The following is a 25,263-nucleotide window of genomic DNA, read 5'->3' as shown; positions in this document are numbered from 1 at the left end:
TTCTTTCCTCTGACCTTAGCTTCCTTTCCTCCATTTCTTTCTCCCTTTCCTTCCCTAACTTCCATTTCTCTCCTCCTTTCCTTGCTCTCTTTCCTTCCCTGGCATATTCTCCTCATTTCCTAGTTCCCTTTCCTTTCCTCCTTTGCTTTCTCACAACTCACAAATGTAATGCAAGTAAGTTACAAATAAGTAAGATGCGGGTCACAAATTAAATCTGTGGAGTCACAAATGTTGACATTCATAACAACATATTTTTGACCCCTGTTGTGTTTGCAAATTAAGAAATATGTTTCTAAATTATGTTGTGTTAACCAGAAGAAAATGTATTTGCATTTACTTGCTAATCATAATTTATTTTTGTTAATGATGACTCATTTGCTTTTGGATCATTACATACACTACCGTTCAAAAGTTTGGGGTCACTTAGAAATGTCCTTGTTTTTCCATTAAAATCACATCAAATTGATCACAAAAACAGTGTAGACATTGTTCATGTTGTGAATGACTAATGCAGCTGGAAATGGCTGATTTTCAATGGAAAATCTACGTAGGCGTACAGAGGCCCATTATCAGCAACCATCACTCCTGTGTTCCAATGGCACATTGTGTTTGCTAAGCCAAGTTTATTATTTTAAAAAGCTAATTGATCATTAGAAAAGCCTTTTGCAATTATGTTACCACAGCTGGAAACTGTTGTTCTGATTAAATATGCAATAAAACTGTCCTTCTTTAGACTAGTTGAGTATCTGGAGCATCAGCATTTGTGGGTTCAATTACAGGCTCAAAATGGCTAGAAACAAAGAACTTTCACTGAAAGTCATCAGTCTATTCTTGCTCTGAGAAATGAAGGCTATTCCATGCGAGAAATTGCCAAGAAACTGAAGATCTCGTACAATGCTGTGGGTACTACTCCCTTCTCAGAACAGCGCAAACTGGCTCTAACCAAAATAGAAAGAGGAGTGGAAGGCCCCGGTACACAACTGAGCAAGAGGACAAGTACTTTAGTGTCTAGTTTGTGTCTAGTTTAATGTCTAGTTTGAGAAACAGACGCCTCACAAGTCCTCAACTGGCAGCTTCATTAAATAGTACCCGCAAAACATCCGTCTCAACGTCAACAGTGAAGAGGTGACTCCGGGATGCTGGCCTTCTAGGCAGAGTTGCAAAGAAAATTCAATTTCTCAGACTGGCCAATAAAAATGAAAGATTAAGATGGGCAAAATAGCACAGACACTGGACAGAGGAACATTGCCTAGAAGGCCAGCATCCCAGGGTCGCCTCTTCACTGTTGACGTGGAGACTGTTTGCACAGTTGCAAATGGGTTTTCTAATGATTAATTAGACTTTTAAAATGATAAACTTGGATTAGCTAACACAACATGCCATTGGAACACAGGAGTGATGGTTGCTGATAATGGGCCTCTGTACGCCTATGTAGATATTCCATTAAAAAAATCAGCTACAATAGTAATTTACAACATTAACAATGTCTACCCTGTATTTCTGATCAATTTGATGATATTTTAATGGACAAAAAAATGTTTTATTTTTTTTAAAGAAGGACATTTCTAAATGACTGCAAACTTTTGAATGGTAGTGTAAGTTTGTGAAATTATATGGGCGTAATTACATTTACATTACATTTAAGTCATTTAGCAGACGCTCTTATCCAGAGCGACTTACAAATTGGTGCATTCACCTTATGACATCCAGTGGAACAGTAGTGCATCTAAATCTTTTAAGGGGGAGGGGGGGTGAGAGGGATTACTTTATCCTATCCTAGGTATTCCTTAAAGAGGTGGGGTTTCAGGTGTAATTACAGACTGATTTGTATTTGAAAGTTTAATTCTGTATTTGCACAACATCTCTTTTGTTTGTGACTCACAACTTATATATTCACAAAATGTTGATATAAATCTACATCCATAAAAAATAATGTGGATTATAATTCATAGAAATTACAGTCAAGTAATAATAATACAAAATTGCATAGGTGTGTAAGATTAAACAAAGCACATTTTTATTAATCCATACATTGTCTCAAGAAGAATGTACAGTAACATAGATGCATCAGCACTGATGTAAGTCTAGTTTTGGAATAGCCGTTGACTCTAGTAGCCACTTTGCATTGTACTGCAAGATATAAATCCAGCCCCAAAGCCAAGCATATCAAACCAACTTCTTTGCAATCAAGAAGTCTTTCAGTCTTTTGATTTGCCAAAATCCAACTGATAGTAGAACGGAAGTCTGCACAACAGCCCACCACAAAACTTTCCCATTGGTTTCTTCACTGATCTGACGGAAAGTCTCCTCTCTTTCCTGTGAATTAAAAAAGGAGTTCATTTTGGACCGTTCTTAGTTGAATAGGGCAGGCATAGTAGCTCAATGCAATATGTGTTGTCTTCATCAAACAATGCATCTGTAGTTCTGATCAAAATACTAGTCTGCTTTGTTCAGAATTTTTGAAAATGACTCCTTCATAAAGTGTTTGTTTGTGATTATTTCCTATGTGTGTGATACTTTGCATTCTTGACAAGTCTGTAGGGTTTACCCTCTGGAAGTCTTGCTGCCTGGTGATGTATAGGATCTGGTCCCTCAGGTGCTCCAGGCTGTACTCCATGGTCTGGACTGTGTCTTTGTGTCTCTCAACACTGGGGTCAATGGAGTGCTCTCCCATCTGAACATCAAAATGAATCCTCTGCGATGGAGATATCAGAACACTGTTCAGTAATGGTTGACTGAGAGAAATTGATGATAAAATTAAGTCTTGTTAGACTTCAGTGCAGCTTTTGACATTATCGATCATAGTCTGCTGCTGGAAAAACGTATGTTATGGCTTTACACCCCCTGCTATAATGTGGATAACGAGTTACTTGTCTAACAGAACACAGAGGGTGTTCTTTAATGGAAGCCTCTCAAACATAATCCAGGTAGAATCAGGAATTCCCCAGGGTAGCTGTATAGGCCCCTTGCTTTTTTTCAATCTTTACTAACGATATGCCACTGACTTTGAGTAAAACCAGAGTGTCTATTGAGCAAGTTGAGATGACAACACTGCTTGGAGTAACCCTGGATTGTAAACTGTCATGGTCAAAGCATATTGATAAAACAATAGCTAAGATGGTGAAAAGTCTGTCCATAATAAAGTGCTGCTCTGCCTTCTTAACAACACAATCAACAAGGCAGGTCCTATAGGCCCTAGTTTTGTCGCACCTTGACTACTGTTCAGTCATGTGATCAGGTGCCACAAAAATGACTTAGGAAAATTGAAATTGGCTCAGAACAGGGCAGCACGTCTGGCCCTTCGATGTACACAGGGAGCTTATATTAATAATATGCATATCAATCTCTCCTGGCTCAAAGTGGAGGAGAGATTGACTTCATCACTACTTGTATTTATGAAAGGTATTGACATGTTGAATGCACCGAGCTGTCTGTTTGAACTACTGGCACACAGCTCGGACACCCATGCATACCCTACAAGATATGCCACAAGAGGTCTCTTCACAGTCCCCAAGTCCAGAACAGACTATGGGAGGCACACTGTACTACATAGAGCTATGACTACATGGAACTCTATTCCACATCAAGTAACTGATGCAAGCAGTAAAATTTGATTTAAAAAACAGATAAAAACCACCTTATGGAACAGCTGGGACTGTGAAGCAAAAAAATATATAGGCACAGACACATGCATACACACACACACGATAACATACGCACTATACACACACACACACACACACACACACGGATTTAGAACTGTAGATATGTGGTGGAGTAGGGGCCTGAGGGCACACTGTGTGTTCTAAAATCTGTGAATGTATTGTAATGTTTTTAAAATGGTAGGAACTGCCTTAATTCTGCCTTGGCAGCAGTTAATGGGTTCCGTAATAAATACAAACACAGTCCAGCAGACTCAGTGCATTCAAAGTATAAGTGTGGATGAACTCACCAGCCTTTCACCGGCAAAAACTGAAAACCTTGTTGAGTTGGACTGCATGCACAACCAATGTGGGCCAGAAGTGTGGGATGTGAATGTGAATTTTCCAAATCTGCCATATCTTTTTTTCATCAGTATCTGGAACCAAAGAGGAGAAAAATATGAAGAGTATGCTCTCTTTGTTTAAGGAATGGTTTTATGTAATCAGGACAAGCAAACATATGTTTTTGTTTAGGGAGTGGGCTGGGTCGTAAACTGCTCTGTAAACCTACGTACGTCATGGTTTGGATCTCGCACAGTGATAGTGAGGCCAAGATGAGGGGAGTTAAGGTTATTTTTTGCATCCCAATTCTCCAAAAGAAAATAACCTGCGAAAAACACAACACAGACAGTATGAGGCAATATTCTAAGTGTTTTATTACTTCTCAGTGTGCTTTAGATTGCTTGGTGTTGAACCATTATTACATAAACAGTAGAGGATTTTGCAAATTAAGCCTGTCCCTCTCCAGATGTAAATACTATTAGAATATCAAATTTCATATGCCTCCTGGATGACATCATCATGATCTCTGCTAATCCATTTAACTTTTTTTTGTGTTTTTCTGATAGGTGGCTGAGATACAGCACAGTGAAATTCAACCATGCAGAACAGTGTCCTCTTTTCCAACTGCCCACAGAACTCACCTGTGACCAGCATGTCGCCTGGAATCTCCTCAATGAGGCATTTCTCCTCCTGCTCACCCAGATCAAAGTACATAGCAGCCGTCAGCACTAGGCAACACAGCATCCACAGCCCAATGCCCCTCACATTCATTTGGACTTACAAGATGTGACTAACTTAAATTAATATAATGAGCCTTATGGTTGCTCGTGTGCAGGTGACTCTGGTGTGAAAACTTACACCTGCTGTTGCTGCGACTGACCACCCAAACTGTGAGTTTGAGGGTGTACCCAAGGACAACAGAGAAACTGATAGGCCTGGCCAGTAGTAGAAGCCTACATGTATTGATAAAGAAACATGAAATAGTTCACTTATTAACTCATGTTCACTGTACTATCATGAAACCTACTCGCAAAGACTGTCATTCATCAAAAGCCAAGAACCTGTCTTTCTCTTTTTCCTGTTACTTTTCCCAGTAATTTTCCATCAGTTGTCAATGGTTTGAATTAAGACCAACCTGAGAAACAACCAGGAATATATATGAAGCGAAAGCCACCAATGGCCAAGATGTAGGTTATGATTGCTATTGCTTACAATTTCTGGAGTCAGTTTATTTCTCTGGTTTTCTGTAGCTTAGGGGTTTTCTAGGAAATAGCTCATTTGTGCTACATTGTGATTGACACTTTGTCATTATCTTATCATGGGACATGTCTTGACATACAGTATGTCAGGTATGACTTATGAAAGCTTTGGCATATATAGCAAATGACGTCAATGAGTAACAAAGCTTTTGATGAAAGGGACACTCTTGAGATCGGTGTGTTTCATAGCCCTATTTTATGCTGTGGTGTATGATGTAGTTTGTTAATTGTATGTTATATTTTAGCTTTAAATCAATCAAAAATAAAATTACAATCGGCTTACATGTATGTACAGGTTTTTTTGGACTTACATACAGACACAAATTAATTTGGCAATTTCTCTCCGATTACCTCAATGGCACGATCGAGTATGTTATTTCTACTGCTTGATACTGTACAGGTCAAAATTCTGTAAATAAATATACTCTCTGTAGTAGAGATCATCATGGAAAACAATGCTTTATTTGTAAACACTTCAATGCACACTGCACAATGTTTAAGACAGTAGTTGTAATTGAACTGCATCTTACAATGCAATTCTGAACTCCAATCTGGTCTATTGCAAGTACTGGATCCATTGACGCACCATGATTTCCCTGTTCTCTGAGGTTTTGGCAACTATTAGGCCAATGACGTAGGGGAACATCAATCACAAGGAGAAACTAGGCCCTATGGGGAATGTTTCAAGACAACCTCTTAATTTCTCTGGCTTCCCAATAATTGCCTGTCTGTGACCCATTTATAAATCTTTCCCAGTGGCTTTCCCATCTTTCCCAATTTAAAGTGGCTAGTGCCACTTGAAATTGAAGGACATGCTCATAGTAATGCCTGGAATGGAGTTAATGGAACGGCATCAAAAACATGGTGTCCAAGTGCTTGATACCGTTCCATTTATTCCATTCCAGCCATTACTATGAGCATTCCTCCCTTCACCACCCTCCGCTGTTCCCAGCGAATACACTAGGCGGCCCAGAGAGAAAAGGGTCTATCTTTACAGCTTGGGCTTCTCCAGTGGAGATGACGGACGTATCTTTCGTCGTCTTTGTCGTCTTGCATGGCCTCTTTTCTGTTTCTGACTCCTGCCGGCCAGACATAAGCAGTTGTTAGAGATGTATTTCATCTCCTCTTCCAGTGGGGGGCAGACTACCCAATTGTTAGCTGGTTGTAGGTGGATGTAGCGTGTTCTGTTGCGCACACTTGAGTCTCCGCATTTGCCTTTGCACAGGCCCCAGGGTGACCATACAGACACCTCGCAGTCCAGAGGGGTGAAATCTAGTGGGAAGGACACCAGAGACTCTGTTAGCAATATCCATGAAGACATTATTTTAGCAAACACTTGAATTGCAAGAGCCCAGATACAAGAGACCTGGAACACTTGAGCATGCAGCAAGCAGTAAGGGGTGATATGAATTCAGTGAGTCTTCTTCCAGCCAAGCTCTAGGGCCCCTCTGTGTGTGTGTGGGTCTGTTAGAGTTATAGCATGCCACACACGGATATGCCCTCAGGCATAGGTTAAAAGGACTGATTCAGCTAAGCCACCCAACACCATTTCATATAAAAGGGGAAGACTTGATTTATTGGCTGGTACTAAACTTTAAGTAAATTTTCTGAAAAATAGATCAAATATTTACATCATATTTCCAAGTGCTATGTAAAATATAGCTGTAATACTGGCTAAAACATGACATGTTTGGTATACATTAGGAACTCCTGTTTGGTATACTCAGTGTATGCTTTTGTGTATCGAAAGCTCTTATGTGGCTGTACATTCCTGGCTAATGTGGCTATACTGCAGTTTAAGTCTGGATGGACTTTTATTGAATAATTCAATTAGAATAACTTTACTTTGTTTTTTTAAATCATGTGATTTGCCAAGCCCCCACCTACAAAGTTATGACCTTGTAAAATGTTGATATTTTTCATAGATTGAGGCTTTTTGGATAATTAGAAAAGCAGAAGGATGGAACATGGAAATAAAAGCAAGGCTCGAGTTGACATCTTATTTTGGTTCCATTACAAACACGACATTCCAATGCCTTTGGCCTCATTGAAAAATGAGCTCCTGTATATATTGAGATTTAAATGGTTTTTTAGAGTGAAGTACATCGAAAAAATCAAGAGAAAACTGCAAGACTCAATAGAAGACAAAACAAGGAACAAACCAAAAAGACAGGCTTTTAAAGAAGTAACTATTTTTCATAAAATTGTACAGTTATTTTAGCTAGCTGAATTGCTAGCTGAATTGTTTACTTGTTGCTAAGTAGTTGCTAGGGACTCTCCTGGAAGAAGCTACCTAGCTTACAAATAATAACAACAAAAAATATCTAGTTAACAGAAGAAAGGAAGACAAAATAAGGACAGAAGAAAAAGGAAAAGAAAAAGGACAACAAAGTGAAACCTCTAAAGAAACAAGAGACCATAATACAAGAAACAGCACTATAGAGAGATAGAACAACAACAACGCAGCCACTGCCAGCTAGCCTACTTCAGCAGTACTGTATCATTTGAATTATTTTAGTCAATAAGATTCCTGCTACGTAAGCTTAACTTTCTGAACATTCGAGACGTGTAGTCCACTTGTCATTCCAATCTCCTTTGCATTAGCGTAGCCTCTTCTGTAGCCTGTCAACTATGTGTCTGTCTATCCCTGTTCTCTCCTCTCTGCACAGACCATACAAACGCTCCACACCACGTGGCCGCGGCCACTCTAATCTGGTGGTCCCAGCGCGCACGACCCACGTGGAGTTCCAGGTCTCCGGTAGCCTCTGGAACTGCCGATCTGCGGCCAACAAGGCAGAGTTCATCTTAGCCTATGCCTCCCTCCAGTCCCTCGACTTCTTGGCACTGACGGAAACATGGATCACCACAGATAACACTGCTACTCCTACTGCTCTCTCTTCGTCCGCCCACGTGTTCTCGCACACCCCGAGAGCTTCTGGTCAGCGGGGTGGTGGCACCGGGATCCTCATCTCTCCCAAGTGGTCATTCTCTCTTTCTCCCCTTACCCATCTGTCTATCGCCTCCTTTGAATTCCATGCTGTCACAGTTACCAGCCCTTTCAAGCTTAACATCCTTATCATTTATCGCCCTCCAGGTTCCCTCGGAGAGTTCATCAATGAGCTTGATGCCTTGATAAGCTCCTTTCCTGAGGACGGCTCACCTCTCACAGTTCTGGGCGACTTTAACCTCCCACGTCTACCTTTGACTCATTCCTCTCTGCCTCCTTCTTTCCACTCCTCTCCTCTTTTGACCTCACCCTCTCACCTTCCCCCTCTACTCACAAGGCAGGCAATACGCTCGACCTCATCTTTACTAGATGCTGTTCTTCCACTAACCTCACTGCAACTCCCCTCCAAGTCTCCGACCACTACCTTGTATCCTTTTCCCTCTTGCTCTCATCCAACACTTCCCACACTGCCCCTACTCGGATGGTATCGCGCCGTCCCAATCTTCGCTCTCTCTCCCCGCTACTCTCTCCTCTTCCATCCTATCATCTCTTCCCTCTGCTCAAACCTTCTCCAACCTATCTCCTGATTCTGCCTCCTCAACCCTCCTCTCCTCCCTTTCTGCATCCCTTGATTCTCTATGTCCCCTATCCTCCAGGCCGGCTCGGTCCTCCCCTCCTGCTCCGTGGCTCGACGACTCATTGCGAGCTCACAGAACAGGGCTCCGGGCAGCCGAGCGGAAATGGAGGAAAACTCGCCTCCCTGCGGACCTGGCATCCTTTCACTCCCTCCTCTCTACATTTTCCTCTTCTGTCTCTGCTGCTAAAGCCACTTTCTACCACTCTAAATTCCAAGCATCTGCCTCTAACCCTAGGAAGCTCTTTGCCACCTTCTCCTCCCTCCTGAATCCTCCTCCCCCTCCCCCCTCCCTCTCTGCAGATGACTTCGTCAACCATTTTGAAAAGAAGGTCGACGACATCCGATCCTCGTTTGCTAAGTCAAACGACACCACTGGTTCTGCTCACACTGCCCTACCCTGTGCTCTGACCTCTTTCTCCCCTCTCTCTCCAGATGAAATCTCGCGTCTTGTGACGGCCGGCCGCCCAACAACCTGCCCGCTTGACCCTATTCCCTCCTCTCTTCTCCAGACCATTTCCGGAGACCTTCTCCCTTACCTCACCTCGCTCATCAACTCATCCCTGACCGCTGGCTACGTCCCTTCTGTCTTCAAGAGAGCGAGAGTTGCACCCCTTCTGAAAAAACCTACACTCGATCCCTCCGATGTCAACAACTACAGACCAGTATCCCTTCTTTCTTTTCTCTCCAAAACTCTTGAACGTGCCGTCCTTGGCCAGCTCTCCCGCTATCTCTCTCAGAATGACCTTCTTGATCCAAATCAGTCAGGTTTCAAGACTAGTCATTCAACTGAGACTGCTCTTCTCTGTATCACGGAGGCCCTCCGCACTGCTAAAGCTAACTCTCTCTCCTCTGCTCTCATCCTTCTAGACCTATCGGCTGCCTTCGATACTGTGAACCATCAGATCCTCCTCTCCACCCTCTCCGAGTTGGGCATCTCCGGCGCGGCCCACGCTTGGATTGCGTCCTACCTGACAGGTCGCTCCTACCAGGTGGCGTTGCGAGAATCTGTCTCCTCACCACGCGCTCTCACCACTGGCGTCCCCAGGGCTCTGTTCTAGGCCCTCTCCTATTCTCGCTATACACCACATGGTCTCTCCTATCATTGCTATGCAGACGACACACAATTAATCTTCTCCTTTCCCCCTTCTGATGACCAGGTGGCGAAACGCATCTCTGCATGTCTGGCAGACATATCAGTGTGGATGACGGATCACCACCTCAAGCTGAACCTCGGCAAGACGGAGCTGCTCTTCCTCCCGGGGAAGGACTGCCCATTCCATGATCTCGCCATCACGGTTGACAACTCCATTGTGTCCTCCTCCCAGAGCGCTAAGAACCTTGGCGTGATCCTGGACAACACCCTGTCGTTCTCAACTAACATCAAGGCGGTGGCCCGTTCTTGTAGGTTCATGCTCTACAACATCCGCAGAGTACGACCCTGCCTCACACAGGAAGCGGCGCAGGTCCTAATCCAGGCACTTGTCATCTCCCGTCTGGATTACTGCAACTCGCTGTTGGCTGGGCTCCCTGCCTGTGCCATTAAACCCCTACAACTCATCCAGAACGCCGCAGCCCGTCTGGTGTTCAACCTTCCCAAGTTCTCTCACGTCACCCCGCTCCTCCGCTCTCTCCACTGGCTTCCAGTTGAAGCTCGCATCCGCTACAAGACCATGGTGCTTGCCTACGGAGCTGTGAGGGGAACGGCACCTCAGTACCTCCAGGCTCTGATCAGGCCCTACACCCAAACAAGGGCACTGTGTTCATCCACCTCTGGCCTGCTCGCCTCCCTACCACTGAGGAAGTACAGTTCCCGCGCAGCCCAGTCAAAACTGTTCGCTGCTCTGGCCCCCCAATGGTGGAACAAACTCCCTCACGATGCCAGGACAGCGGAGTCAATCACCACCTTCCGGAGACACCTGAAACCCCACCTCTTTCAGGAATACCTAGGATAGGATAAAGTAATCCTTCTCACCCCCCCTTAAAAGATTTAGATGCACTATTGTAAAGTGGCTGTTCCACTGGATGTCTTAAGGTGAACGCACCAATTTGTAAGTCGCTCTGGATAAGAGCGTCTGCTAAATGACTTAAATGTAAATGTAATGTAAATGCCTCCTTTCTCCTGTTTGTTGCCTGGTTGCCATGGGTTCAGAGGACCAGCACTTGCTGACTCCATCTCAATGCTGTTGCACAATGGATCCGATTTACTACAGATTTACGTTTTGCCAGATGGCCAGCACCAATTCTTTGCTCTCTCCTTTCATTTTAACAGTGCTAAATTTGAGAAATTTGGATCATAATATTTATGGGGGTTTTTTTCAATCAGAGGGGTAGGTAATTGGAAGATATCCAATAGATATTAGTTACGCATTTTCACTGTATTTGTTTCTTACATGTGTCTTGATTACTTATGAATGAGTCCTCAATCTCATTGCCAGTCTGGTTGAACTGGGTGGGCTCCATGAGTATGCTGAAGATCTGGTTGCTGTTGATCTTTGTAAGGGTGACCTTGCCCATGGGGGTCAGATTCTTCAGACGGGGGTAATAGCAGGAGTTGGCAGGATGGTTTGGAGAAGATGACGTTATCTGGAAAGGACAAAATCAAGTTGTACTTGTATTGATTACCGAAGCTGATAGTGATACTATCATACAGTACCAACATGATGATGAACCATGGGCTCTTTTAGATTTACCTGTGTGACTTTGTCCTGAGGAATGGTCTCAAAGTTGGGAAAGGAAAAGGTGAAGCCGCTGTGAGTGCCTGCATCGTAGGGGGTACAGCTCCAGTGTAATGCTCTCCTTCACGAAGGTTAAAGCCGTCTACTCCCAGGAACCAGTCTGGGCTGGGAACTATCCGCACTAAGAAGGACAGCTGGGGAGAGAGAAAGGAGTAGTGTGGGTTATGTGGACGTTTCTAGTAGTCCACCTAACAGTAAACTCAAATTTGGTGAGAAAGTTGAAGGATCAGCAATCTCGATCTGCACTGCATTAATCCTTGCTCTCATGTCTTTCCAGAGCTTTCCTCAACTACAATTTTTTTTCTGAGGTCTTGTCTGACTTCTTTTGATTTTCCCATGTCAAGCAAAGAGGCACTGAGTTTGAAGGTAGGCCTTGAAATACATCCACAGTTACACCTCCAATTGACTCAAACGATGGCTTTAGGAGCTTCTGACAGGCTAATTGACATGACATCATTTTCGGGAATTTTCCAAGCTGTTTAAAGGCACAGTCAACTTAGTGTATGTAAACTTCTGACCCACTGGAATTGTGATAAAGTGAATTAATCTGTCTGTAAACAATTGTTGGTAAAAAAGTAGAAAAGTAGATGTCTTGCCAAAACTATAGTTTTCTAACAATACATTTTGTGGAGTGGTGTGGAGAGTAGAGGAGAGGAGAGCTGCAGAGGAGTGGAGGACACCACCTGTGCCTGAGCTGTCGTGATAAGGGACTGCGAGACCTGAATGCTTCCCTCAGCTATTTATGCCTTCCAGAGGTTCCCTCAGTCAAACAATATAAACAACCCCTGCCCTGACCCCTCCCAGCACCACTGATGCATGCAGCATGCTCCATATTAGCTCTCCCTTCCGCCCTCCTCCCAGGGTGAGTTAATAGATCATAGTTAGAAACGGGGTGATCGTTTTTTATACAAGGGTCTACTCTACAGTGTGCAATGAGCTGGAGCAGGGACCACGGCTGCCTGTGAAGGACCTCTTGGTTTCTTAGGAAAGCAGAGTGGTGGGGGAAGTGGCTTGGCCAGTAGACAGCTTGGCAAAGGGATATGGAAGGGGAGGCAGCCTGAGCCGGCAGCCCTTCTAGCCCACATTCAAGCTAAGAGCAGCAGGCTGGAGCCGTTCCCCTCCCACTCCCACTCGCCTGCTCTATAACTCTGATACAAGGGTTGTTTTGTGAGATTCTGTTGATTAAGTTCCAGAAGTTCAATTAGAAGTGCACGTGCAGTATATATTCTGTTATGAAATTTTGCAAGCAACCAATTTGTCACATCATTGTGAGGTAAGTTAACTGATTATCAATATATCCAATTGTACCATATCCATATTGTATTTTAATTATGCCAAGATCTAAAGTAATGTGCATTGTCTGCTAAAACTCTGTAACACTTTGGTGAAACATATGTAGCCTTAAGTTTTACAGGAACTAGTAAATACCGAAGTCAAACATGGTGAGACTGAAGTCAGAAGTGGCAGAGGCAAGTTTGCCAAAATGTCTACCGAAAGAGAGAGCATACAAATCAAATCCAATTATTTATATAGCTGTTCTTACATCAGCTGATATATCAAAGTGCTGTACACAAACCCAGCCTAAAACCCCAAACAGCAAGCAATGCAGGTGTAGAAGAAAGGCCAAAACCTAGGAAGAAACCTAGAGAGGAACCAGGCTATGAGGGGTGGCCAGTCCTCTTTTGCCTGTGCCGGGTGGAGATAATAACAGAACATGGTCAAGATGTTCAAATGTTCATAAATGACAAGCATGGTCAAATAATAGTAATCACAGTGAACAGGTCAGGGTTCCATAGCCGCAGGCAGAACAGTTGAAACTGGAGCAGCAGCACGGCCAGGTGGACTGGGGACAACAATGAGTCATCATGCCAGGTAGTTCTGAGGCATGGTCCTAGGGCTCAGGTCCTCCGAGAGAGAAAGAAGGAGAGAATTAGAGAGAGCATACCTAAATTCACACAGGACACCGGATAAGACGGGAGAAATGCTCCAGATATAAAAGGTTGACCCTAGCCCCCAGACAAACTACTGCAGCATAAATATTGGAGGCTGAGACAGGAGGGGCCAGGAGACACTGTGGCCCCATCCGATGATACCCCCGGACAGGGCCAAACAGGCAGGATATAACCGCACCCACTTTGCCAAAACACAGCCCCCACACCACTAGAGGGATATCTTCAACCACCAACTTACCATCCTGAGACAAGGCAGAGTATAGCCCATATCAAAGATCTCCGCCACGGCACAACCCAATGGGGGGCGCCAACCCAGACAGGAAAACAACGTCAGTGACTCAACCCACTCAAGTGACGCACCCCTCCTAGGGATGGCATGGAAGAGCACCAGTAAGCCAGTGACTCAGTCCCTGTAATAGGGTTAGAGGCAGAGAATCCCAGTGGAGAGAGGGGATCCGGCCAGGCAAAGACAGCAAGGGTGGTTCGTTGCTCCAGTGTCTTTCCGTTCACCTTGACACTCCTGGGCCAGACTGCACTCAATCATAGGACCTACTGAAGAGATGAGTCTTCAATAAAGACTTAAAGGTTGAGTCTCTCACATGGGTAGGCAGACCATTCCATAAAAATTGAGCTCTACAGGAGAAAGCCCTGCCTATAGCTGTTTGCTTAGAAATTCTGCCTCTTGTGACCGTAGCGTACGTGTAGGTATGTACGGCAGGACCAAATCGGAAAGATAGGTAGGAGCAAGCCCATGTAATGCTTTGTAGGTTAGCAGTAAAACCTTGAAATCAGCCCTAGCCTTAACAGGAAGCCAGTGTATGGAGGCTAGCCCTGGAGTAATATGATAAAATGTTGGGGTTTCAGAGTGACATTCATTCATTCGTTATAGAATGGATGTTTCGGCGGTTGTCGTTCTTCCCGTTCAATGATACCGAATTCCTAGCTGTAGACTAGTAATTAATATCAAAGACTTCTTCTTATTCTGTCGGTATCGATAGTCAAAGAGTTTAACCATGTGGTATGGTTAAAAGATTCAGCAATGGTCTATAACCTTTGTACCCTCGTAATGGAGGAAAACATGGTCTGGTGATAATTTCTCAAAGTTGGGTTTTATTCGCAATTGCAGATAAGGGCTGTCCAAGGATTCCTGACCCTAACTGGGCTCAGGGGTGGTCCTCTGATTTAGTTAAACTCAAAAGGGAGTTTCCTTCATTAAACAGTCCAAAATCACATCACAGAATTTTACAAAGAGTATCATACTCACTCATTCATCTTATACAACAATTAGATGCAAACCTCATATCTGAGGCTATTATATAAACAGCGTTATGGTAATGTGGCCACACCGTCTCCCATGAGCCCAGTTGTAACAAATGGACCACTTCGTAGCTGGATTCTTCACCATTCTCCGGAACATGAAATTTGTTCGGACCTCAAGTTATGTGAGGTGGAAGAAATTCCTTTGTTCTCTATGAAAATTCACTCTGTCTCTTATACTGTGTGGCCATGAGGCAGGGTCTTCTCAGGAATTTACAGGGAGAGGGGGATGGGCTTGCTGTACCCAAAGAGGGCAACGTCATGACACTAGGTTGAGACACAGACACGGTCTCAATGGGGATAGCTGAGCTGACTACACTGACTGTGCTAGTGGCAGATTCCACTAAGCTGGCAGGCTGGCTGGCTAACAGCCTGCTGCCTGGCCTGCACCCTATTTTATTGTGGAGCTAGGGGAGTTAGAGCCCTGTCTATGTTCGTAGATAAGATGAGAGCACCCCTCCAGCTAGGATGGAGTCCGTCCCTCCAGAAGCCATGAGAAAGTTGTCCGGCTGCGGGGACCATGCGAGGGGATTTATACTACTATCTGTACTTACTGGTGGCACAGACGCTGTTTCATCCTTTCCTACACTTAAATTACCCTTGCCTAACAATTGTGTCTAAAGCTGGGCCTGCAGCACAGCTATCCTCGCCGTAAGGCGATCGTTCTGCTGTATATTATGAGTACAGCGACTGCAATTAGAAGGCATCATGTTAATGTTACTAATTAGCTGCAGCTGTTGGAGGTCCTGACAAACCATGTCCAGATAAAGCGTCCGGAGTGAAAAAGTTGAATGAAAAAAAGTTGAGTCAGGGAAAAACTAAAAATATAAACGGTATTTAAAAAGTAAAAACCAAAAAGTTGTCAGGTAGCAAAGTAAGGTTAGCAACAAAACGCACAGCAGCACGTAAACAAGTCTGCAAGTTGTGACAAAGTGTTGTATTGTCCACAGCAGCCATATGAGGTCACAGCGCCCTGGCCCTCTGGCTGTGAGAGTGGTTGAGAGACCTTTAGAGGGGTCTCCCCACAACCACACACCACCAACACCTGGACAAAATAACATTGACATCCCTTTGACACGTTTCTCTTTCTCCCTACAGCACCAAACCTCTCCCTTAGGACTCGTTAGGCAATAATAATAATTTCCTTGTTATGTTACTTACATGTTACTTCCATCAAAATATCAAGCCTCAGCCATCTTGACGGTAATGGAAGCTACAGACAGGCAGCAGGTGGGATATACATGTTGGCCCTTTTTTTATTTTTAAACATCTGCCAAAGTTGTAAAATCCTATACAACTTGCTTAATAAGAATCTCAACTTCTTTCTAAGCTCTTTTTCTCTGCCTACTCGTGTTCTTTTCAATCTATGTTTGAATAAGCCTCTGTTCCAGTGATGTTCTGTGTATTCAGTATAGCAGTTATGAGACAGAGATATGAGAGTTTATGTGGTTAAGTTCCTTCAACTTTTTTGCATTGATTGAGCCAATGTGAAAGATTGTATTTACCTGTTGTTTTGGTACTGACCTAGCTACACTGCATGACCAGAGTATATGGACACCTGCTTGTTGAACATCTCATTCCAAAATCCAGGGCATTAATATGGAGTTGGTCCCCCCTTTGCTGCTATAACAGCATCCACTCTTCTGGGAAGGCTTTCTACCTGATGATGGAACATTGCTGCGGGGACTTGCTTCCATTCAGCCACAAGAGCCTTAGTGAGGTCGGGCGATGGTGTTGGGCGATTAGGCCTGGCTTGCAGTTGGCGTTCCAATTCATCCCAAAGGTTTTCAATGGGGTTGAGGTCAGGGCTCTGCAGGCCAGTCATGTTCTTCCACACCGATCTCGACAAACCATTTCTGTATGGACCTCGCTTTGTGCACAGGGGAATTGTCATGCTGAAACAGGAAAGGGCCTTCCCCAAACTGTTGGGTTCTGGCTGGGCCACTCAAGAACATTCAGAGACTTGTCCTGAAGCCACTCCGGTGTTGTCTTGGCTGTGTGCTTAGGGTCGTTGTCCAGCTCTGAGGTCCAGAGCTATGGAGAAGGTTTTCATCAAGGATCTCTCTTAACTTTTCTCTGTTGATCTTTGCCTTGATCCAGACGAGTCTCCCAGTCCCTGCTGCTGAAAAACATCTGCACAGCATGATGCTGTGACCACCGTGCTTCACCGTCGGGATGGTGACAGTTTTCTTCCAGATGTGACACTTCGAATTCAGTTTCATCAGACCAGAGAATATTCTTTCTCATGGTTTGAGTGTCTTTATGTGCCTTTTGGCAAACTCCAAGCGGGCTGTCATGTGCCTTTTACTCATCTCCACAGAGGAACTCTAGAGCTCTGTCAGAGTGACCATTGGGTTCTAGTCAACTCCCTGACCAAGGCCCTTCTCCCCCGATTTGGCCGGGCGGCCAGCTCTAGGAAAAGTCTTGGTCGTTCCAAACTTCTTCCTTTTAAGAATGATGAGATAACAGGATTTTCCTATAGCAGATTATGGAGTCTATATCATTGTTTTCAGCAGGGTGCCAAGTTGAAATTGTGGTAGGCTGCGTTTCCACCTGTCCTTCCTTCCAAATCTATTAGATAACAGGATTTGGAGATAATGGAATCAGTGGTATCTATATTCCAGTGTTCAACAGGGTGCCAAAAGACATTGTGGTGGTGGAGTTTGGTGGGGTGTATGACAGGAAGAAGGCTCTGGCATATTTCTCACCATATACCCTAACTGACCTTTTTAAGAATTACAGAGATGTATATTTTCCCAATATTATAATTTTTTTCAATCTGTAAAATTAAAACAGTCTCGCAAATTATGCTGGCATTAAGAGAAAGGTCACCCAGTTGGCCTGGTTCACAAGCATACAGTATACCATTCACTAGTTAAACACATCCAGCTTTCAGAGTGGTGCACTCACTGAAACACAATTCTGTCGAGTCTTGAAGTGCTTTATACATCTATTGCTTTGCATTCACTTCTTTCTCTTCACCTCTTGCCATGCTGGTTTGAAGTGCCCTACTGCTTTTCCTATTTATGTGTGCAATTCCATCAGCCCTGTTTGAGATTTTATTTGTCTGCCGAGGATGAAAGTTCATTGCACCATTTTACTATGGCTCAAAACGCAAACCTGGCTCTCACCAAAGATCTTTAAAACACTCTGTTTTTAGAGGGTAACTCTAAAAGGTGTAACTCAGTTCACTTTGTTTTGATAGGTGCACGCATTTTACAACAAGACACTCAATGGACTACAATGCCTTCTTTTCTCACAGGTTCATATTTAATAAAAATGTATTACAATAGTAACAGTTTCTCACATTTCTTGACAGTCGAAGGGCCTGAGATGCTTGAGAATGATCTCTTGGTGTCTTCTGTCAGTGCAGTCGCTGGCACTCTCCGAGAACGGTCTGAATGTTTAAGAGCAGATGGAAAGGTTACCAAAGAGAAAGTTTCCATGCCTTCCCCCATTGGGGCCAATCAACTGTTAGTCTACAAAATACATAATATATAAGATGTTATTAAAAGTATTGCAAAGGATTTACAACCTTAATTTGAAACTGTTCTCTCCGAGCTGTCTGTTGTGTAAAAGAATGCCATAATAATAAATTCCCTTCCTTAGAATCAAACAAACAATTATCCATTGTGTTATGATGCAAATAACAGCTTAGCGATCTTGACTTGAACTGTGTTTGAGTTATAGCAGAGACAGATTTCATCCTCAGTCACAAGGGGACCGATGCAGACTTTCCAGTGTCTTTCCTACACACGTCTTTCCTACGCACTTCTCAGTATTTGGTATTCAGACTTACCTTATTCTGTCATCTAACACGGTCTGCAGGCGTGGCTACCCTGAATACATTTCATTCAACCACTACAAACCCTACCACTTTCTGGACAACAGATTTTCTCGTGGTTTTCATTCAATATGGTTTTCAGTACATTTATCTTAAGCCATCCCTTTAAATACGGTAAACCTTTGAATTTTGGCGACAGACTCACTAGATAGAATATATCGAGAGAAACGGTTCCAAATATTAGGGATCAATTAAAGAAAGCCATCGAAATATACGGTACGGATACTCTTCTCCGTTTCAGCACCAATTGGTAGATTTTAAAATACTCTGATCTTGTAGATTATTTAGGTTCAGGAAAGTAATTATGAATCATAAAAAACAAGTTCGGAGAGACACACGAAAGAAAGAAAATGGTACTTTGATCAATTCTGAAAATTGCCACATTCAGTTCTTCAACCCATGGTAATTTTGGAAGATTAGTGTGCATACCCTTACAAAAAAGTCCTACAAGTATCCTGAAGGAATTCAACCTTTTGTCAAGGCATTGTACAGGTGTCCTGCAGGAATCCTGTAGGATTGACAAAATCCTGCACAAACATGACAATTCCTACAGGACCAAAAACTGCAGGATTTTGATATTCCTGCAGGAATTGGCATATCCTGCAGGAATATCAAAATCCTGCAGACCAACTGGGTGACCTTTCTCTTAATGCCAGCATAATTTGCGAGACTGTTTTAATTTTACAGATTGAAAAAATAAACATTGGGCAAAGATACATCTCTGTACTTAAAAAGATGAGAGAGGCTGTTACGGATACAGGTATCCTGTGTCTGTGTGTGTGTGTATCCTGTGTTCTTTTCTCTCCTTCTCCCCTCACAGGTGAAATCATCACTCCCCAATCAGTCACCAATCCAATCATCAATCAGAAGACACACCTCCTCCTGTTTCCTATCCTATCACAGTTCCTTTCCCTTGGTTTAAAAACCCTGTCAGTTGTTTGCTCTAGAGCTCAATCTCTCTGTAAATGCCATGTCTGTAGGTCTCTGTGTTTCACGCTCTCTTTGTGTATTAACCTCTTTTTTTTGTTTGAGCACCTCCATAGCACTTTGTCATCACCTGTGAGTATTGTTTTTGGTTATGGTGTTCGTGTTTGGATTGCTGGTGGGAAAAGGGGAAACCAAGACAAGTCGCCCATGGGCATACACTACCCGTAGGTAGACTTTGTTAAATACACTAGTTAGAACTGAGCGGACCACCCACTGTATTTTTGGTTAGTTAGCTGTTGTTAAAGTAGGCTAGTCTAGCTTAGGGGTGTTTTTGAATACTTATTGTTTCTTTCCTTGGGTCCAGCTCAGCCCCTTTTCCTGTAACGAGTGGAGGACAGAGGAGCCTCTTTTACAGGTCTGTGAGAGCCAGAAATCTTGCTTTGTAGGTGACCAAATACTTATTTTCCACCATAATTTGCAAATACATTCATTAAAAATCCTACAATGTGATTTTTGTGGATTTTTTTTTCTCATTTTGTCTGTCATTGTTGAAGTGTACCTATGATGAAAATTACAGGCCTCTGTCACCTTTTTAAGTGGGAGAACTTGCACAATTGGTGGCTGACTACTTTTTTACCCCACTGTACATTCAATTTGATTTGACCGCCAAGTGCTGAAGCACGTTGTGTGTAAAAATCGTCTGTCCTCGGTTGCAACACTCACTACTGAGTTCCAAACTGCCTCTGGAAGCAACGTCAGCACAAGAACTGTTCGTCGGGAGCTTCATGAAATGGGTTTCCATGGCCGAGCAGCCGCACACAAGCCTAAGATCACCATGAGTGGTGTAAAGCTCTCCGCCATTGGACTTTGGAGCAGTGGAAATGCGATCTCAGGAATTATGAATCACGCTTCAGCGTCTGGCAGTCTGTCGGCTGAATCTGGGTTTAGCGGATGCCAGGAGAACGCTACATGCCCCAATGCAGTGCCAACTGTAAAGTTTGGTGGAGGAATAATGGTCAGGGGCTGTGTTTCATGGTTCGGGCTAGGCCCCTTAGTTCCAGTGTAGGGAAATCTTAACGCTACAGCATACAATGACATTCTAGACGATTCATGGCTTCCAACTTTGTGGCAACAGTTTGGGGAAGGCCCTTTCCTGTTTCAGCATGACAATGCCCCTGTGCATGGTCCAAGCAAGGTCCATACAGAAATGGTCTGTCGAGATCGGTGTGGAAGAACTTGACTGGCCTGCACAGAGCCCTGTGGACATGACTGACCTAAACCCCATTGAACACCTTTTGGATGAATTGGAACGCTGACTGCGAGCCAGGCCTAATCGCCATCATCAGTGCCCGATCTCACTAATGTTCTTGTGGCTAAATGGAAGCAAGTCCCCACAGCAATGTTCCAACATCTATTGGAAAGCCTTCCCAGAAGAGTGGAGGCTGTTATAGTGGCAAAGGGGGGGCAACTCTATATTAATGGCCATTATTTTGGAATGAGAGAATGCACTACATGGCCAAAAGTATGTGGACTATCAACTGTTACTAAAGATCCTCAGCAACAACCACACGGCCGTGACTGCATTTACAGAGGAAGCAAATAAAGGTAACAAAACAATGTAATTAAATGGAATGATAATGTGGGCTATACCAACTGAAGGGAACTAACAGTAAATTGGCAGTTGAATATGTGTGGTTATAAGGCTTACGGATGGTTGATACTGATAGTGGCTAATATTTAACATGATAGAAACAGGAAACAGAGGAAGTCTGGCTAGCCTATAATTAGGACATTCAAGAGGGCCCATCCCTGCAAGTTAAAAGGCAGTACTATTTAAATTCTGCGTAATGACACAGCATTTCATAAACTTTACTATTGGAATGTTGATATGTTAATATGCATCCTTTTCTGCCATATGACTGGTTCACATTTGCCTCCAGTGATTATAAGGTAAAAATAGATTTATATTTACAATTCACGTATCCACATTAATTACTCATTTACTTAACTCTTATCAATGGCTCTTATCAAGTTGTAAATTGCAGTGCATGGTGTTATTTATATCGGTTAGAAATAAAGCAGATGCTTTTCCCCCTTTGAACCAGTAGGTTCGTTAGACCTTATTCAAGTGTTGAAGTGCTCGTTCAGCGGAATATCAACTGCAGGCAGCAAGAGTGTGCAGCTCTCAACTGGTAATAGCATGAAGCAGCTCATCAGTAGCGGGTAGGGTAAGAAAGATGTTTCAATTTATAATATCTGCAAATAAATGATAACTAAGGCAACAATGGATATGCTAACCAGGTATTGAAAAAGTTTCGTCCGAAGTGTTGGTTATTAAGCTATTTGTTAGGGGCGTAGACATGGATGGGTATGGGTGGAGAGAGGCCCACCCACTGGGGAGCCAGGCCCTGACCGGCCCAGCCAATCAGATTGATGTGGTTTAAGCATTGTGGACACTATCAAATGTTTATTTTTTCAACAACAAAAAAGTGTTGAAAATCAAGAATCTATAACAACTTGAAAAACAGGATATTTCACACAGGGTTCCCTTTCTTCACTGGGCAGGCCGTTTGTAAACTTTTTAGGAAGAATTTGTGTACCCACTTCTCAAGGTACCCACTGCATAGTGGAAAGACAGCAGTCACACATAGGATGATGTTAAAGCATAAGCAGTCCATGAACTCGGACATAATAAGCCAGTAGGTCCCAATCATAAGAATACAAAAACACAACCATTAAGCATTTCCCAATTGAATGTACAACTATTGCTTCCCATTGCAAAAATGTCACGTTTAGCACACAAAGTAACCGGTGACCTAAAGATTAAAGTGGAAAAGTTAACTAATTTGCAGATGTGAAACAGACAATCATATCAGTCAAATATAAAATTTCCATTTTATTCTACAAAACTATCTTCATAAGAGGTTATAAAAAATAAGTTATATGTATTTGGGGAGTTTCTCCCATTCTTCTCTGTAGATCCTCTCAAACTCTGTCAGATTGGATGGGGAGCGTCGCTGCACAGCTATTTTCAGGTTTCGCCAGAGATGTTCAATTTGGGTTCAAGTCCAGGTTCTGGTTTGGCCACTCAAGAACATTTAGAGACTTGTCCTGAAGTCACTCCTGCATTGTCTTTGGTGTGTGCTCAGGGTCCTTGTCCTGTTGAAAGGTGAACCTTCGCAGCAGTCTGAGGTCCTGAGCGCTCTGGATCCTCGATCCTCACTAGTCTCCCAGTCCCTGCTGCCTAAAAACATCCCCACAGCATGATGGTGCCACCACCATGCTTCACCGTAGAGATGTTGCCAGGTTTCCTCCAGATGTGACACTTGGCATTCAGGCCAAAGAGTTCAATATTGGTTTCATCAGACCAGAGAATATAGTTTCATGGTGTGAGATTCTTTAGATTCCTTTTGGCAAACTCCAAACGGGCTGTCATGTGCATTTTACTGAAGAATGACTTCTGTCAGGCCACTCTACCATAAAGGCCTGATTGGTGGAGTGCTGCAGAGCTGGTTGTCCTTCTGGAAGATTCTTCCATCTCCACAGAGAAACTCTGGAGCTCCTTCAGAGTGACCATCGGGTTCTTGGTCACCTCCCTGACTATGGCCCTTCTTCCCCGATTGCTCAGTTCGGCCGGGCGGCCAGCTCTAATGTCCATTGCTCGTGTTTCTTAGCCCAAGTAAGTTTCTCCTTCTTATTGGTGTCCTTTAGTAGTGTTTTCTTTGCAACAATTACACTATGAAGGCCTGATTCAGGCAGTTTAAACAGTTTATGTTGAGATGTGTCTGTTACTTGAACTCTGAAGCATTTATTTGGGCTGCAATTTCTGAGGCTGGTAACACTAACTTTTCTTCTGCAGCAGAGGTACCTCTGGGTCTTCAATTCCTGTGGCGGTCCTCATGAGTGCCAGTTTCATTATGGTGTTTGATGGTTTTTGCGACTGTACCCGAAGAAACTTTCAAAGTTCTTGAAATGTTCCGTATTGACTTAAAGTAATGATTGACTGTCGTTTCTCTTTGCTTATTTGAGCTGTTCTTTCCATGATATGGACTTATGTATACCCCCCACCCACCCTTCCTTGTCACAACATAACTGATTGGCTCAGTTGTGAAGAAGAAAATAACTATACATTTTATAATCAATTATATCTTTATTTATTGTCCTATCATGGGGAACTACATTTTAAAAATAAATTGTACATCTATTTTATTTATTTATGGTCCTATATTGATGGAGTGATCCACAACCCTATACCCTAGACACCCACCTGAACGACCTAGATACTAAGAAGTCCCTATCTGTTTTATGGGCCTGCTGTAAGCGGCCTGTATGCAGCCAAAATACAGTCAGACCTTCTAGAGCAGCACCGCCCCATCAAGATTCTGAGCCTGCTTGGCAGCCCTGACGACCTTGTACCTATCCGGTGGGGATTCCGGTGGGGTACCCCACCCAGGCAGTGGCAGGGCTGGCAACACTAGCTGCAGTAACCCATGGGGAGGGGGTCACACTCTGACATTCAGAGAGAGGGCATATTATTGTGGCCCTGGTGGCACAAAATCAAAGGTCTGACTGCATGGAGATGCTTGGGAATATGGTCACTACGGGGGACCGTGTTTCAGGGGAAAGGGGTTATACCTGACCTCCAACTAGGATGTGACAATTAATTAATCAAATCTCTGCATTTCTGCCCATTTTTTTGCACAGTTTTGCAGGCCTTCTCATACAGCTGCAATTGTATATGCATTCGTAAATCAAGACCTTTCTTGAGTTGGGCTCTGGGATGGTGCAACGGTAGAGAATCTGAGTCTATGGTTGTTGTGGGGGAAAGGGGTTGAGTGTGTGGGTGTATCTCACAACTGTTGCAAGGGAGTAAAAGATGTTAGGGACAATATAGGATGATTCACAATAATTGTTTGCTAATATAATAATGGGGGTCTTCAATATGCAATTAAACACCAATAGCCCGAGTTGGAGACCGAGATGGTGAGCTCTTTGTCGGAGCATCTGAGGGCAAATGTTGGCGTGGAGAATATTAACGACCTTGAATATGTTCAGCAGGATGACAATACAATTTTGACGCCAATATAGTGCTGGGAATTGCTTCAGTCCGTCAACCAAAGAGGTGAGATCTTGATTGATAATGTAACATATATGTAATTGTTATGAAAAAAGGTGCTATCTAGAACCTAAAATGTTTTTTTGGCTGTCCCCATAAGAGAAGCCTTTGAAGATCCCATTTGATTCCAGGTACATGTATAACCCTTTTGGTTCCAGGTAGAACTCTTATGGGTTCCATGTAGAACCCACCACAGTTGCCAGTTTAATACTGTCATTTTTCTTTACAGCAATATAGTTGTCACGCCCTGGCCTTAGTTATCTTTGTTTTCTTTATTATTTTGGTTAGGTCAGGGTGTGACATAGGGGATGTATGTGTTTTAGTCTGGTCTAGGGTGTTTTGTATGTTTATGGGGCTGTTTCCTTTTCTAGGTAGTTTGTAGGTCTATGGTTGCCTAGATTGGTTCTCAATTAGAGGCAGCTGTCTAGCGTTGTCTCTGATTGGGAACCATATTTAGGCAGCCATATTCTGTGGGTATTTTGTGGGTGATTGTCTTCTGTCTGTGTCATTGCACCAGATAGGACTGTTTTGGTTTTCACTTATGTT

At 43.4% G+C, this 25,263-nt stretch overlaps 1 protein-coding gene and 1 pseudogene across 1 annotated transcript; both read right to left on the bottom strand.

Annotated features, from left to right (window-relative positions):
- Positions 1 to 1,995: 1,995 nt before the first annotated feature.
- On the bottom strand, positions 1,996 to 4,754 carry si:ch211-255i20.3 (transmembrane emp24 domain-containing protein 11). Its single transcript, XM_029661645.2, has 5 exons — positions 4,625 to 4,754; positions 4,217 to 4,308; positions 3,953 to 4,078; positions 2,549 to 2,695; positions 1,996 to 2,316 (listed from the first exon to the last, which is right to left on the bottom strand). Exons 1-5 carry the CDS (start codon positions 4,752 to 4,754, stop codon positions 2,167 to 2,169), a joined length of 645 nt encoding a protein of 214 aa, XP_029517505.1. The 3' UTR covers positions 1,996 to 2,166.
- Positions 4,755 to 5,685: 931 nt separating this feature from the next.
- LOC115131073 (spondin-2-like) lies at positions 5,686 to 23,517 on the bottom strand (annotated as a pseudogene).
- Between the last annotated feature and the right edge of the window lie 1,746 nt (positions 23,518 to 25,263).

Source organism: Oncorhynchus nerka, linkage group LG6 (genome assembly GCF_034236695.1).
Source record: "Oncorhynchus nerka isolate Pitt River linkage group LG6, Oner_Uvic_2.0, whole genome shotgun sequence".
Taxonomy (NCBI): Eukaryota; Metazoa; Chordata; class Actinopteri; order Salmoniformes; family Salmonidae; genus Oncorhynchus; species Oncorhynchus nerka.
The sequence above is the reverse complement of the archived record's forward strand: the minus strand, read 5'-3'. Positions and strand labels throughout refer to the sequence as shown.

Excerpts from the sequence above, each read along its gene's own strand:
- si:ch211-255i20.3 (XM_029661645.2), bottom strand. The coding sequence starts at position 4,754 with ATGAATGTGAGGGGCATTGGGCTGTGGATGCTGTGTTGCCTAGTGCTG. Across the intron at positions 4,309-4,624 it reads AGGCGACATGCTGGTCACAG|GTTATTTTCTTTTGGAGAAT; the intron begins GTGAGTTCTGTG and ends TGTTTTTCGCAG. Across the intron at positions 4,079-4,216 it reads TGCGAGATCCAAACCATGAC|ATACTGATGAAAAAAAGATA; the intron begins GTACGTAGGTTT and ends CTTTGGTTCCAG.